We start from the raw sequence: 15,973 nt of genomic DNA, 5'->3' as shown, positions 1-15,973 counted from the left end.
CAACATCTGCATGGAGTTTGTATGTTCTCCCCGTGTTTGCGTGTGTTTCCTCCCGCATTCCACAGACATCCTGATAGGGAATGTACTCTGTGAGCCCCAATGGGCACAGTGATGATGTCTGTAGAGCTGTGGAAATAATGTCGCTATATTCATAAAATAAGATGCGGCACCCACCTGCACTGGGGAGGGGGCGGCCGCCTCTGCCTACGTCGGGCCGATAATCCATCCCATAAGGTTCCTCTTCTTCCTTTTTAATTTTCACTATAATATAATCTAGTAAAAAAGAAAGAATAATGGAATTATCCAGAGCAGCAACGTCAGGTGTCATCACCTCGTTACCCAGACCCCACTGTACAAACAGGAAACATATGGGGGTCCCCCCTATATACAGCACAATGTACCCTGATATTCAGCCAGAGGCTCTATACACTCCAGTCACACCCCATGCTGCATCATAAAGACACATCTCAATCAGCGCATGACATCCCTATATACTGTATACAAGTTATGAGATGTGGAGTCTTATAGTCTCAGGCGATGGTCGGACCCCGTCCTTATGCTTCATGCCGCAGTTTCAGGCGGGTTTCAGTGGTTGGTTCAGGGGACATTCTGATCCAGGCCGGATTCTTTTACAGGGTTTATTATGCTCTTTCAGACGCCATAAAATGCAGGGCTGTGGAGTCAGAGTTGGAGGCGAAATCAGTATAAAATGGACCGACTCCAACTCCTAAAATGTACACTGCTCAATAAAATAAAGGGAACACTGAAATAACCCATCCTAGATCTGAAGAAATGAAATCTTCTCATTGAATACTTTGTTCTGTAGAAAGCTGAATGTGCTGACAACAAAATCACACAAAAATCATCAATGGAAATCACATTTATTAACCAATGGAGGCCTGGATTTGGAGTCACCCCCAAAATTAAAGTGGAAAAACACACTACAGGCTGATCCAACTGTGATGTAATGTCCTTAAAACAAGTCACAATGAGACTCAGTATTGTGTGTGGCCTCCACGTGCCTGTATGACCTCCCTACAACGCCTGAGCATGCTCCTGATGAGGCTCAGTATTGTGTGTGGCCTCCACGTGCCTGTATGACATCCCTACAACACCTGGGCATGCTCCTGATGAGGCTGAGTATTGTGTGTGGCCTCCACGTGCCTGTATGACCTCCCTACAACGCCTGGGCATGCTCCTGATGAGGCTGAGTATTGTGTGTGGCCTCCACGTGCCTGTATGACCTCCCTACAACACCTGGGCATGCTCCTGATGAGGCTGAGTATTGTGTGTGGCCTCCACGTGCCTGTATGACCTCCCTACAACGCCTGGGCATGCTCCTGATGAGGCTGAGTATTGTGTGTGGCCTCCACGTGCCTGTATGACCTCCCTACAACGCCTGAGCATGCTCCTGATGAGGCTGAGTATTGTGTGTGGCCTCCACGTGCCTGTATGACCTCCCTACAATGCCTGGGCATGCTCCTGATGAGGCTGAGTATTGTGTGTGGCCTCCACGTGCCTGTATGACCACCCTACAACGCCTGGGCATGCTCCTGATGAGGCTGAGTATTGTGTGTGGCCTCCACGTGACTGTATGACCTCCCTACAACGCCTGGGCATGCTCCTGATGAGTCTCAGTATTGTGTGTGGCCTCCACGTGCCTGTATGACCTCCCTACAACGCCTGGGCATGCTCCTGATGAGGCTGAGTATTGTGTGTGGCCTCCACGTGCCTGTATGACCTCCCTACAACGCCTGAGCATGCTCCTGATGAGGGTCAGTATTGTGTGTGGCCTCCACGTGCCTGTATGACCTCCCTACAACGCCTGGGCATGCTCCTGATGAGGCTGAGTATTGTGTGTGGCCTCCACGTGCCTGTATGACCTCCCTACAACGCCTGAGCATGCTCCTGATGAGGCTCAGTATTGTGTGTGGCCTCCACGTGCCTGTATGACCTCCCTACAACGCCTGAGCATGCTCCTGATGAGGCTCAGTATTGTGTGTGGCCTTCACGTGCCTGTATGATCTCCCTACACCGCCTGGGCATGCTCCTGATGAGGCTGAGTATTGTGTGTGGCCTCCACGTGCCTGTATGACCTCCCTACAACGCCTGGGCATGCTCCTGATGAGGCTCAGTATTGTGTGTGGCCTCCACGTGCCTGTATGGCCTCCCTACAACGCCTGGGCATGCTCCTGATGAGGCTGAGTATTGTGTGTGGCCTCCACGTGCCTGTATGACCTCCCTACAACGCCTGGGCATGCTCCTGATGAGGCTGAGTATTGTGTGTGGCCTCCACGTGCCTGTATGACCTCCCTACAACGCCTGGGCATGCTCCTGATGAGGCTGAGTATTGTGTGTGGCCTCCACGTGCCTGTATGACCTCCCTACAACACCTGGGCATGCTCCTGATGAGGCTGAGTATTGTGTGTGGCCTCCACGTGCCTGTATGACCTCCCTACAACGCCTGGGCATGCTCCTGATGAGGCTGAGTATTGTGTGTGGCCTCCACGTGCCTGTATGACCTCCCTACAACGCCTGGGCATGCTCCTGATGAGGCTGAGTATTGTGTGTGGCCTCCACGTGCCTGTATGACCTCCCTACAACGCCTGAGCATGCTCCTGATGAGGCTGAGTATTGTGTGTGGCCTCCACGTGCCTGTATGACCTCCCTACAATGCCTGGGCATGCTCCTGATGAGGCTGAGTATTGTGTGTGGCCTCCACGTGCCTGTATGACCTCCCTACAACGCCTGGGCATGCTCCTGATGAGGCTGAGTATTGTGTGTGGCCTCCACGTGACTGTATGACCTCCCTACAACGCCTGGGCATGCTCCTGATGAGTCTCAGTATTGTGTGTGGCCTCCACGTGCCTGTATGACCTCCCTACAACGCCTGGGCATGCTCCTGATGAGGCTGAGTATTGTGTGTGGCCTCCACGTGCCTGTATGACCTCCCTACAACGCCTGAGCATGCTCCTGATGAGGGTCAGTATTGTGTGTGGCCTCCACGTGCCTGTATGACCTCCCTACAACGCCTGGGCATGCTCCTGATGAGGCTGAGTATTGTGTGTGGCCTCCACGTGCCTGTATGACCTCCCTACAACGCCTGGGCATGCTCCTGATGAGGCTGAGTATTGTGTGTGGCCTCCATGTGCCTGTATGACCTCCCTACAACGCCTGGGCATGCTCCTGATGAGGCTGAGTATTGTGTGTGGCCTCCACGTGCCTGTATGACCTCCCTACAACGCCTGGGCATGCTCCTGATGAGGCTGAGTATTGTGTGTGGCCTCCACGTGACTGTATGACCTCCCTACAACGCCTGGGCATGCTCCTGATGAGTCTCAGTATTGTGTGTGGCCTCCACGTGCCTGTATGACCTCCCTACAACGCCTGGGCATGCTCCTGATGAGGCTGAGTATTGTGTGTGGCCTCCACGTGCCTGTATGACCTCCCTACAACGCCTGAGCATGCTCCTGATTAGGCTCAGTATTGTGTGTGGCCTCCACGTGCCTGTATGACCTCCCTACAATGCCTGGGCATGCTCCTGATGAGGCTGAGTATTGTGTGTGGCCTCCACGTGCCTGTATGACCTCCCTACAACGCCTGAGCATGCTCCTGATGAGGCTCAGTATTGTGTGTGGCCTCCACGTGCCTGTATGACCTCCCTACAACGCCTGAGCATGCTCCTGATGAGGCTCAGTATTGTGTGTGGCCTCCACGTGCCTGTATGACCTCCCTACAACGCCTGGGCATGCTCCTGATGAGGCTGAGTATTGTGTGTGGCCTCCACGTGCCTGTATGACCTCCCTACAACGCCTGGGCATGCTCCTGATGAGGCTGAGTATTGTGTGTGGCCTCCACGTGCCTGTATGACCTCCCTACAATGCCTGGGCATGCTCCTGATGAGGCTGAGTATTGTGTGTGGCCTCTACGTGCCTGTATGACCTCCCTACAACGGCTGGGCATGCTCCTGATGAGGCTGAATATTGTGTGTGGCCTCCACGTGCCTGTATGACCTCCCTACAACGCCTGGGCATGCTCCTGATGAGGCTGAGTATTGTGTGTGGCCTCCACGTGCCTGTATGACCTCCCTACAACGCCTGGGCATGCTCCTGATAAGGCTGAGTATTGTGTGTGGCCTCCACGTGCCTGTATGACCTCTCTACAACGCCTGGGCATGCTCCTGATGAGGCTGAGTATTGTGTGTGGCCTCCACGTGCCTGTATGAGCTCCCTACAACGCCTGAGCATGCTCCTGATGAGGCTCAGTATTGTGTGTGGCCTCCACGTGCCTGTATGACCTCCCTACAACGCCTGAGCATGCTCCTGATGAGGCTCAGTATTGTGTGTGGCCTCCACGTGCCTGTATGACCTCTCTACAACGCCTGGGCATGCTCCTGATGAGGCTCAGTATTGTGTGTGGCCTCCACGTGCCTGAATGACCTCCCTACAACGCCTGGGCATGCTCCTGATGAGGCTGAGTATTGTGTGTGGCCTCCACGTGCCTGTATGACCTCCCTACAACGCCTGGGCATGCTCCTGATGAGGCTCAGTATTGTGTGTGGCCTCCACGTGCCTGTATGACCTCCCTACAACGCCTGGACATGCTCCTGATGAGGCTGAGTATTGTGTGTGGCCTTCACGTGCCTGTATGACCTCCCTACAACGCCTGGGCATGCTCCTGATGAGTCTCAGTATTGTGTGTGGCCTCCACGTGCCTGTATGACCTCCCTACAACGCCTGGGCATGCTCCTGATGAGGCTGAGTATTGTGTGTGGCCTCCACGTGCCTGTATGACCTCCCTACAACGCCTGGGCAAGCTCCTGATGAGGCTGAGTATTGTGTGCGGCCTCCACGTGCCTGTATGACCTCCCTACAACGCCTGGGCATGCTCCTGATGAGGCTGAGTATTGTGTGTGGCCTCCACGTGCCTGTATGACCTCCCTACAACGCCTGGGCATGCTCCTGATGAGGCTGAGTATTGTGTGTGGCCTCCACGTGCCTGTATGACCTCTCTACAACGCCTGGGCATGCTCCTGATGAGGCTGAGTATTGTGTGTGGCCTTCACGTGCCTGTATGACCTCCCTACAACGCCTGAGCATGCTCCTGATGAGGCTCAGTATTGTGTGTGGCCTCCACGTGCCTGTATGACCTCCCTACAACGCCTGAGCATGCTCCTGATGAGGCTCAGTATTGTGTGTGGCCTCCACGTGCCTGTATGACCTCTCTACAACGCCTGGGCATGCTCCTGATGAGGCTGAGTATTGTGTGTGGCCTCCACGTGCCTGTATGACCTCCCCACAACGCCTGGGCATGCTCCTGATGAGGCTGAGTATTGTGTGTGGCCTCCACGTGCCTGTATGACCTCCCTACAATGCCTGGGCATGCTCCTGATGAGGCTGAGTATTGTGTGTGGCCTCCACGTGCCTGTATGACCTCCCTACAATGCCTGGGCATGCTCCTGATGAGGCTCAGTATTGTGTGTGGCCTCCACGTGCCTGTATGACCTCCCTACAACGCCTGGGCATGCTCCTGATGAGGCTAAGTATTGTGTGTGGCCTCCACGTGCCTGTATGACCTCCCTACAACACCTGGGCATGCTCCTGATGAGGCTCAGTATTGTGTGTGGCCTCCACGTGCCTGTATGACCTCCCTACAACGCCTGGGCATGCTCCTGATGAGGCTGAGTATTGTGTGTGGCCTTCACGTGCCTGTATGACCTCCCTACAACGCCTGGACATGCTCCTGATGAGGCTGAGTATTGTGTGTGGCCTTCACGTGCTTGTATGACCTCCCTACAACGCCTGGGCATGCTCCTGATGAGGCTCAGTATTGTGTGTGGCCTCCACGTGCCTGTATGACCTCTCTACAACGCCTGGGCATGCTCCTGATGAGGCTGAGTATTGTGTGTGGCCTTCACGTGCCTGAATGACCTCCCTACAATGCCTGGACATGCTCCTGATGAGGCTGAGTATTGTGTGTGGCCTCCAAGTGCCTGTATGACCTCCCTACAACGCCTGGGCATGCTCCTGATGAGGCTCAGTATTGTGTGTGGCCTCCACGTGCCTGTATGACCTCCCTACAACGCCTGGGCATGCTCCTGATGAGGCTGAGTATTGTGTGTGGCCTTCACGTGCCTGTATAACCTCCCTACAACGCCTGGGCATGCTCCTGATGAGGCTGAGTATTGTGTGTGGCCTCCACGTGCCTGTATGACCTCCCTACAACGCCTGGGCATGCTCCTGATGAGGCTGAGTATTGTGTGTGGCCTCCACGTGCCTGTATGACCTCCCTACAACGCCTGGACATGCTCCTGATGAGGCTCAGTATTGTGTGTGGCCTCCACGTGCCTGTATGACCTCCCTACAACGCCTGGGCATGCTCCTGATGAGTCTCAGTATTGTGTGTGGCCTCCACGTGCCTGTATGACCTCCCTACAACGCCTGGGCATGCTCCTGATGAGGCTGAGTATTGTGTGTGGCCTCCACGTGCCTGTATGACCTCCCTACAACGCCTGAGCATGCTCCTGATGAGGGTCAGTATTGTGTGTGGCCTCCACGTGCCTGTATGACCTCCCTACAACGCCTGGGCATGCTCCTGATGAGGCTGAGTATTGTGTGTGGCCTCCACGTGCCTGTATGACCTCCCTACAACGCCTGGGCATGCTCCTGATGAGGCTGAGTATTGTGTGTGGCCTCCATGTGCCTGTATGACCTCCCTACAACGCCTGGGCATGCTCCTGATGAGGCTGAGTATTGTGTGTGGCCTCCACGTGCCTGTATGACCTCCCTACAACGCCTGGGCATGCTCCTGATGAGGCTGAGTATTGTGTGTGGCCTCCACGTGACTGTATGACCTCCCTACAATGCCTGGGCATGCTCCTGATGAGTCTCAGTATTGTGTGTGGCCTCCACGTGCCTGTATGACCTCCCTACAACGCCTGGGCATGCTCCTGATGAGGCTGAGTATTGTGTGTGGCCTCCACGTGCCTGTATGACCTCCCTACAACGCCTGAGCATGCTCCTGATTAGGCTCAGTATTGTGTGTGGCCTCCACGTGCCTGTATGACCTCCCTACAATGCCTGGGCATGCTCCTGATGAGGCTGAGTATTGTGTGTGGCCTCCACGTGCCTGTATGACCTCCCTACAACGCCTGAGCATGCTCCTGATGAGGCTCAGTATTGTGTGTGGCCTCCACGTGCCTGTATGACCTCCCTACAACGCCTGAGCATGCTCCTGATGAGGCTCAGTATTGTGTGTGGCCTCCACGTGCCTGTATGACCTCCCTACAACGCCTGGGCATGCTCCTGATGAGGCTGAGTATTGTGTGTGGCCTCCACGTGCCTGTATGACCTCCCTACAACGCCTGGGCATGCTCCTGATGAGGCTGAGTATTGTGTGTGGCCTCCACGTGCCTGTATGACCTCCCTACAATGCCTGGGCATGCTCCTGATGAGGCTGAGTATTGTGTGTGGCCTCTACGTGCCTGTATGACCTCCCTACAACGGCTGGGCATGCTCCTGATGAGGCTGAATATTGTGTGTGGCCTCCACGTGCCTGTATGACCTCCCTACAACGCCTGGGCATGCTCCTGATGAGGCTGAGTATTGTGTGTGGCCTCCACGTGCCTGTATGACCTCCCTACAACGCCTGGGCATGCTCCTGATAAGGCTGAGTATTGTGTGTGGCCTCCACGTGCCTGTATGACCTCTCTACAACGCCTGGGCATGCTCCTGATGAGGCTGAGTATTGTGTGTGGCCTCCACGTGCCTGTATGAGCTCCCTACAACGCCTGAGCATGCTCCTGATGAGGCTCAGTATTGTGTGTGGCCTCCACGTGCCTGTATGACCTCCCTACAACGCCTGAGCATGCTCCTGATGAGGCTCAGTATTGTGTGTGGCCTCCACGTGCCTGTATGACCTCTCTACAACGCCTGGGCATGCTCCTGATGAGGCTGAGTATTGTGTGTGGCCTCCACGTGCCTGTATGACCTCCCTACAACGCCTGGGCATGCTCCTGATGAGGCTGAGTATTGTGTGTGGCCTTCACGTGCCTGTATGACCTCCCTACAACGCCTGGGCATGCTCCTGATGAGGCTCAGTATTGTGTGTGGCCTCCACGTGCCTGAATGACCTCCCTACAACGCCTGGGCATGCTCCTGATGAGGCTGAGTATTGTGTGTGGCCTCCACGTGCCTGTATGACCTCCCTACAACGCCTGGGCAAGCTCCTGATGAGGCTCAGTATTGTGTGTGGCCTCCACGTGCCTGTATGACCTCCCTACAAAGCCTGGACATGCTCCTGATGAGGCTGAGTATTGTGTGTGGCCTTCACGTGCCTGTATGACCTCCCTACAACGCCTGGGCATGCTCCTGATGAGTCTCAGTATTGTGTGTGGCCTCCACGTGCCTGTATGACCTCCCTACAACGCCTGGGCATGCTCCTGATGAGGCTGAGTATTGTGTGTGGCCTCCACGTGCCTGTATGACCTCCCTACAACGCCTGGGCAAGCTCCTGATGAGGCTGAGTATTGTGTGCGGCCTCCACGTGCCTGTATGACCTCCCTACAACGCCTGGGCATGCTCCTGATGAGGCTGAGTATTGTGTGTGGCCTCCACGTGCCTGTATGACCTCCCTACAACGCCTGGGCATGCTCCTGATGAGGCTGAGTATTGTGTGTGGCCTCCACGTGCCTGTATGACCTCTCTACAACGCCTGGGCATGCTCCTGATGAGGCTGAGTATTGTGTGTGGCCTTCACGTGCCTGTATGACCTCCCTACAACGCCTGAGCATGCTCCTGATGAGGCTCAGTATTGTGTGTGGCCTCCACGTGCCTGTATGACCTCCCTACAACGCCTGAGCATGCTCCTGATGAGGCTCAGTATTGTGTGTGGCCTCCACGTGCCTGTATGACCTCTCTACAACGCCTGGGCATGCTCCTGATGAGGCTGAGTATTGTGTGTGGCCTCCACGTGCCTGTATGACCTCCCCACAACGCCTGGGCATGCTCCTGATGAGGCTGAGTATTGTGTGTGGCCTCCACGTGCCTGTATGACCTCCCTACAATGCCTGGGCATGCTCCTGATGAGGCTGAGTATTGTGTGTGGCCTCCACGTGCCTGTATGACCTCCCTACAATGCCTGGGCATGCTCCTGATGAGGCTCAGTATTGTGTGTGGCCTCCACGTGCCTGTATGACCTCCCTACAACGCCTGGGCATGCTCCTGATGAGGCTAAGTATTGTGTGTGGCCTCCACGTGCCTGTATGACCTCCCTACAACACCTGGGCATGCTCCTGATGAGGCTCAGTATTGTGTGTGGCCTCCACGTGCCTGTATGACCTCCCTACAACGCCTGGGCATGCTCCTGATGAGGCTGAGTATTGTGTGTGGCCTTCACGTGCCTGTATGACCTCCCTACAACGCCTGGACATGCTCCTGATGAGGCTGAGTATTGTGTGTGGCCTTCACGTGCTTGTATGACCTCCCTACAACGCCTGGGCATGCTCCTGATGAGGCTCAGTATTGTGTGTGGCCTCCACGTGCCTGTATGACCTCTCTACAACGCCTGGGCATGCTCCTGATGAGGCTGAGTATTGTGTGTGGCCTTCACGTGCCTGAATGACCTCCCTACAATGCCTGGACATGCTCCTGATGAGGCTCAGTATTGTGTGTGGCCTCCACGTGCCTGTATGACCTCCCTACAACGCCTGGGCATGCTCCTGATGAGGCTGAGTATTGTGTGTGGCCTTCACGTGCCTGTATAACCTCCCTACAACGCCTGGGCATGCTCCTGATGAGGCTGAGTATTGTGTGTGGCCTCCACGTGCCTGTATGACCTCCCTACAACGCCTGGGCATGCTCCTGATGAGGCTGAGTATTGTGTGTGGCCTCCACGTGCCTGTATGACCTCCCTACAACGCCTGGACATGCTCCTGATGAGGCTGAGTATTGTGTGTGGCCTTCACGTGCCTGTATGACCTCCCTACAACGCCTGGGCATGCTCCTGATGAGTCTCAGTATTGTGTGTGGCCTCCACGTGCCTGTATGACCTCCCTACAACGTCTGGGCATGCTCCTGATGAGGCTGAGTATTGTGTGTGGCCTCCACGTGCCTGTATGACCTCCCTATAACGCCTGGGCATGCTCCTGATGAGGCTGAGTATTGTGCGTGGCCTCCACGTGCCTGTATGACCTCCCTACAACGCCTGGGCATGCTCCTGATGAGGCTGAGTATTGAGTGTGGCCTCCACGTGCCTGTATGACCTCCCTACAACGCCTGAGCATGCTCCTGATGAGGCTGAGTATTGTGTGTGGCCTCCACGTGCCTGTATGACCTCCCTACAATGCCTGGGCATGCTCCTGATGAGGCTGAGTATTGTGTGTGGCCTCCACGTGCCTGTATGACCTCCCTATAACGCCTGGGCATGCTCCTGATGAGGCTGAGTATTGTGCGTGGCCTCCACGTGCCTGTATGACCTCCCTACAACGCCTGGGCATGCTCCTGATGAGGCTGAGTATTGTGTGTGGCCTCCACGTGCCTGTATGACCTCCTTACAACACCTGGGCATGCTCCTGATGAGTCTCAGTATTGTGTGTGGCCTCCACGTGCCTGTATGACCTCCCTACAACGCCTGGGCATGCTCCTGATGAGTCTCAGTATTGTGCGTGGCCTCCACGTGCCTGTATGACCTCCCTACAACGCCTGGGCATGCTCCTGAAGAGGCTCAGTATTGTGTGTGGCCTCCATGTGCCTGTATGACCTCCCTACAACGCCTGGGCATGCTCCTGATGAGTCTCAGTATTGTGTGTGGCCTCCACGTGCCTGTATGACCTCCCTACAACGCCTGGGCATGCTCCTGATGAGTCTTAGTATTGTGTGTGGCCTCCACGTGCCTGTATGACCTCCCTACAACGCCTGGGCATGCTCCTGATGAGGCTCAGTATTGTGTGTGGCCTCCACGTGCCTGTATGACCTCCCTGCAACGCCTGGGCATGCTCCTGATGAGGCTGAGTATTGTGTGTGGCCTCCACGTGCCTGTATGACCTCCCTACAATGCCTGGGCATGCTCCTGATGAGGCTGAGTATTGTGTGTGGCCTCCACGTGCCTGTATGACCTCCCTACAATGCCTGGGCATGCTCCTGATGAGGCTCAGTATTGTGTGTGTCCTCCACGTGCCTGTATGACCTCCCTACAACGCCTGGGCATGCTCCTGATGAGGCTAAGTATTGTGTGTGGCCTCCACGTGCCTGTATGACCTCCCTACAACACCTGGGCATGCTCCTGATGAGGGTCAGTATTGTGTGTGGCCTCCACGTGCCTGTATGACCTCCCTACAATGCCTGGGCATGCTCCTGATGAGGCTGAGTATTGTGTGTGGCCTCCACGTGACTGTATGACCTCCCTACAACGCCTGGGCATGCTCCTGATGAGGCTGAGTATTGTGTGTGGCCTCCACGTGCCTGTATGACCTCCCTACAACGCCTGGGCATGCTCCTGATGAGGCCCAGTATTGTGTGTGGCCTCCACGTGCCTGTATGACCTCCCTACAATGCCTGGGCATGCTCCTGATGAGGCTGAGTATTGTGTGTGGCCTCCACGTGCCTGTATGACCTCCCTACAACGCCTGGGCATGCTCCTGATGAGGCTCAGTATTGTGTGTGGCCTCCACGTGCCTGTATGACCTCCCTACAACGCCTGGGCATGCTCCTGATGAGGCCCAGTATTGTGTGTGGCCTCCACGTGCCTGTATGACCTCCCTACAACGCCTGGGCATGCTCCTGATGAGGCTCAGTATTGTGTGTGGCCTCCACGTGCCTGTATGACCTCCCTACAACGCCTGGGCATGCTCCTGATGAGGCCCAGTATTGTGTGTGGCCTCCACGAGCCTGTATGACCTCCCTACAATGCCTGGGCATGCTCCTGATGAGGCTGAGTATTGTGTGTGGCCTCCACGTGCCTGTACGACCTCCCTACAACGCCTGGGCATGCTCCTGATGAGGCTCAGTATTGTGTGTGGCCTCCACGTGCCTGTATGACCTCCCTACAACGCCTGGGCATGCTCCTGATGAGGCTCAGTATTGTGTGTGGCCTCCACGTGCCTGTATGACCTCCCTACAATGCCTGGGCATGCTCCTGATGAGGCTGAGTATTGTGTGTGGCATTCACGTGCCTGTATGACCTCCCTACAACGCCTGGGCATGCTCCTGATGAGGCTCAGTATTGTGTGTGGCCTCCACGTGCCTGTATGACCTCCCTACAACGCCTGGGCATGCTCCTGATGAGGCTCAGTATTGTGTGTGACCTCCACGTGCCTGTATGACCTCCCTACAACGCCTGGGCATGCTCCTGATGAGGCTGAGTATTGTGTGTGGCCTTCACGTGCCTGTATGACCTCCCTACAACGCCTGGACATGCTCCTGATGAGGCTGAGTATTGTATGTGGCCTTCACGTGCCTGTATGACCTCCCTACAACGGCTGGGCTTGCTCCTGATGAGTCTCAGTATTGTGTGTGGCCTCCACGTGCCTGTATGACCTCCCTACAACGCCTGGGCATGCTCCTGATGAGGCTGAGTATTGTGTGTGGCCTCCACGTGCCTGTATGACCTCCCTACAACGCCTGGGCATGCTCCTGATGAGGCTGAGTATTGTGTGCGGCCTCCACGTGCCTGTATGACCTCCCTACAACGCCTGGGCATGCTCCTGATGAGGCTGAGTATTGTGTGTGGCCTCCACGTGCCTGTATGACCTCCCTACAACACCTGGGCATGCTCCTGATGAGGCTGAGTATTGTGTGTGGCCTCCACGTGCCTGTATGACCTCCCTACTACGTCTGGGCATGCTCCTGATGAGGCTGAGTATTGTGTGTGGCCTCCACGTGCCTGTATGACCTCCCTACAACGCCTGGGCATGCTCCTGATGAGGCTGAGTATTGTGTGTGGCCTCCACGTGCCTGTATGACCTCCCTACAACGCCTGGGCATGCTCCTGATGAGGCTGAGTATTGTGTGTGGCCTCCACGTGCCTGTATGACCTCCCTACAACGCCTGGGCATGCTCCTGATGAGGTTGAGTATTGTGTGCGGCCTCCACGTGCCTGTATGACCTCCCTATAACGCCTGGGCATGCTCCTGATGAGGCTGAGTATTGTGTGTGGCCTCTACGTGCCTGTATGACCTCCCTACAACGTCTGGGCATGCTCCTGATGAGGCTCATTATTGTGCGTGGCCTCCACGTGCCTGTATGACCTCCCTACAACGCCTGGGCATGCTCCTGATGAGGCTGAGTATTGTGCGTGGCCTCCACGTGCCTGTATGACCTCCCTACAACGCCTGGGCATGCTCCTGATGAGGCTGAGTATTGTGTGTGGCCTCCACGTGCCTGTATGACCTCCCTACAACACCTGGGCATGCTCCTGATGAGTCTCAGTATTGTGTGTGGCCTCCACGTGCCTGTATGATCTCCCTACAACGCCTGGGCATGCTCCTGATGAGTCTCAGTATTGTGTGTGGCCTCCACGTGCCTGTATGACCTCCCTACAACGCCTGGGCATGCTCCTGATGAGGCTCAGTATTGTGTGTGGCCTCCATGTGCCTGTATGACCTCCCTACAACGCCTGGGCATGCTCCTGATGAGTCTCAGTATTGTGTGTGGCCTCCACGTGCCTGTATGACCTCCCTACAACGCCTGGGCATGCTCCTCATGAGTCTCAGTATTGTGTGTGGCCTCCACGTGCCTGTATGACCTCCCTACAACGCCTGGGCATGCTCCTGATGAGGCTCAGTATTGTGTGTGGCCTTCATGTGCCTGTATGACCTCCCTACAACGCCTGGGCATGCTCCTGATGAGGCTCAGTATTGTGTGTGGCCTCCACGTGCCTGTATGACCTCCCTACAACGCCTGGGCATGCTCCTGATGAGGCTGAGTATTGTGTGTGGCCTCCACGTGCCTGTATGACCTCCCTACAACGCCTGGGCATGCTCCTGATGAGGCTGAGTATTGTGTGTGGCCTCCAGGTGCCTGTATAACCTCCCTACAACGCCTGGGCATGCTCCTGATGAGGCTGAGTATTGTGTGTGGCCTCCACGTGCCTGTATGACCTCCCTACAACGCCTGGGCATGCTCCTGATGAGGTTGCGGATGGTCTCCTGTGGGATCTCCTACCAGACCTGGACTAAAGCATCCGCCAACTCCTGGACAGTCTGTGGAGCAACGTGACGTTGGTGGATGGAGCGAGACATGATGTCCCAGATGTGCTCAATCGGATTCAGGTCTGGGGAACGGGCGGCCAGTCCATAGCTTCAATGCCTTCATCTTGCAGGAACTGCTGACACACTCCAGCCACATGAGGTCTGGCATTGTCCTGCATTAGGAGGAACCCAGGGCCAACCGCACCAGCATATAGTCTCACAAGGGGTCTGAGGATCTCATCTCGGTACCTAATGGCAGTCAGACTACCTCTGGCAAGCACATGGAGGGCTGTGTGGCCCTCCAAAGACATGCCACCCCACACCATTACTGACCCACTGCCAAACCGGTCATGCTGAAGGATGTTGCAGGCAGCAGATCACTCTCCATGGCGTCTCCAGACTCTGTCACGTCTGTCACATGTGCTCAGTGTGAACCTGCTTTCATCTGTGAAGAGCACAGGGCGCCAGTGGTGACTTTGCCAATCCTGGTGTTCTGTGGCAAATGCCAAGCGTCCTGCACGGTGTTGGGCTGTGAGCACAACCCCAATCTGTGGACGTCGGGCCCTCATACCACCCTCATGGAGTCGGTTTCTAGCCGTTTGTGCAGACACATGTATCCACAAGCCATCCACAACCTGTCTCCTCCATACATCTGTGATCTAGTCTCCCGGTACCTACCTGCACGCAACCTCCGATCCTCACAAGATCTCCTTCTCTACCCCCCCTTTTATCTCCTCTTCCCACAATCGCATACAAGATTTCTCCCGTGCGTCCCCCCTACTCTGGAACTCTCTACCCTAACACATCAGACTCTCGCCTACCATGGAAGCCTTCAAAAGAAGCCTGAAGACCCACCTCTTCCGACAAGCCTACAACCTGCAGTAACCACCGCTCCACCATACCGCTGCATGACCTCCTCTACCCTCACCTACTGTATCCTCACCCATCCCTGGTAGACTGTGAGCCCTCGCGGGCAGGGTCCTCGCTCCTCCTGTACCAGTCGCTGACTCGTTTTGTTAAGATTATGTAAATGTTTTTGCTATGTATATCCCTATCACATGTAAAGCACCATGGAATAAATGGCGCTATAATAATAAATAATTTGTGGCCTGCTAGAGGTCATTTTGCAGGGCTCTGGCAGTGCTCCTCCTGTTCCTCCTTGCACAAAGGAGGAGGTAGCGGTCCTGCTGCTGGGTTGTTGTCCTCCTATGGCTCCCTCCACATCTCCTGGTATCTGCTCCATGCTCTGGACACTGTACTGACAGACACAGCTACCCTTCTTGCCACAGCTCGCATCCTGGATGAACTGCACTACCTGAGCAACTTCTGTGGGTTGTACTGTAGACACCACCTCATGCTACTGTACCTCTAGGGGTGAAGCAATCGCAAAATGAAAAAGTGACCAAAGCAACAGCCAAAAAGGATGAGAACAGAGAAATGGTCTTTGGTCACCACCTGCAGAACCACTCCTTTATAGGGGGTATCTTGCTAATTGCCGATCATTTCTACCAGGTGTCTGTTCCATTTGCACAACAGCAGGAGAAACTGATTCACAATCAGTGTTGCTTCTTAACTGGGCAGGTAGATTTCACAGAAGTGTTATTGACTTGGAGTTACATTGTGTTGTTTAAGTGTTCCCTTTATTTTTTTGAGCAGTGTATAAAGAATTTGGGAAAGTTATGAAATATCCTATAAATGTCTGTCCTATTCCTGATCTAAGGGTCTAGACTTTGAGCTGAGATGAATCTGTGCTGCAGTTTATGTACATGATAACTAGTGAAGCTCCTT

The 15,973-nt window shown here is 55.2% G+C and overlaps 1 protein-coding gene across 2 annotated transcripts in view; it reads right to left on the bottom strand.

The window, feature by feature from the left end:
• Positions 1-15,973, bottom strand: part of LOC141155263 (uncharacterized) — a 32,197-nt gene that overhangs the window by 4,433 nt on the left and 11,791 nt on the right. For both annotated transcript variants that reach the window (XM_073642067.1, XM_073642068.1), the window contains exon 5: positions 175-273. In XM_073642067.1, the coding sequence (XP_073498168.1) occupies positions 175-273 (99 nt within the window). The remainder of the gene's footprint in view (positions 1-174; positions 274-15,973) is intronic.

This window comes from Phyllobates terribilis, unplaced genomic scaffold (assembly GCF_046119375.1).
Source record: "Phyllobates terribilis strain yellow unplaced genomic scaffold, ASM4611937v1 Scaffold_7__3_contigs__length_470593459, whole genome shotgun sequence".
Classification (NCBI taxonomy): Eukaryota; Metazoa; Chordata; class Amphibia; order Anura; family Dendrobatidae; genus Phyllobates; species Phyllobates terribilis.
This window is presented reverse-complemented; position numbering and strand designations above follow the sequence as displayed.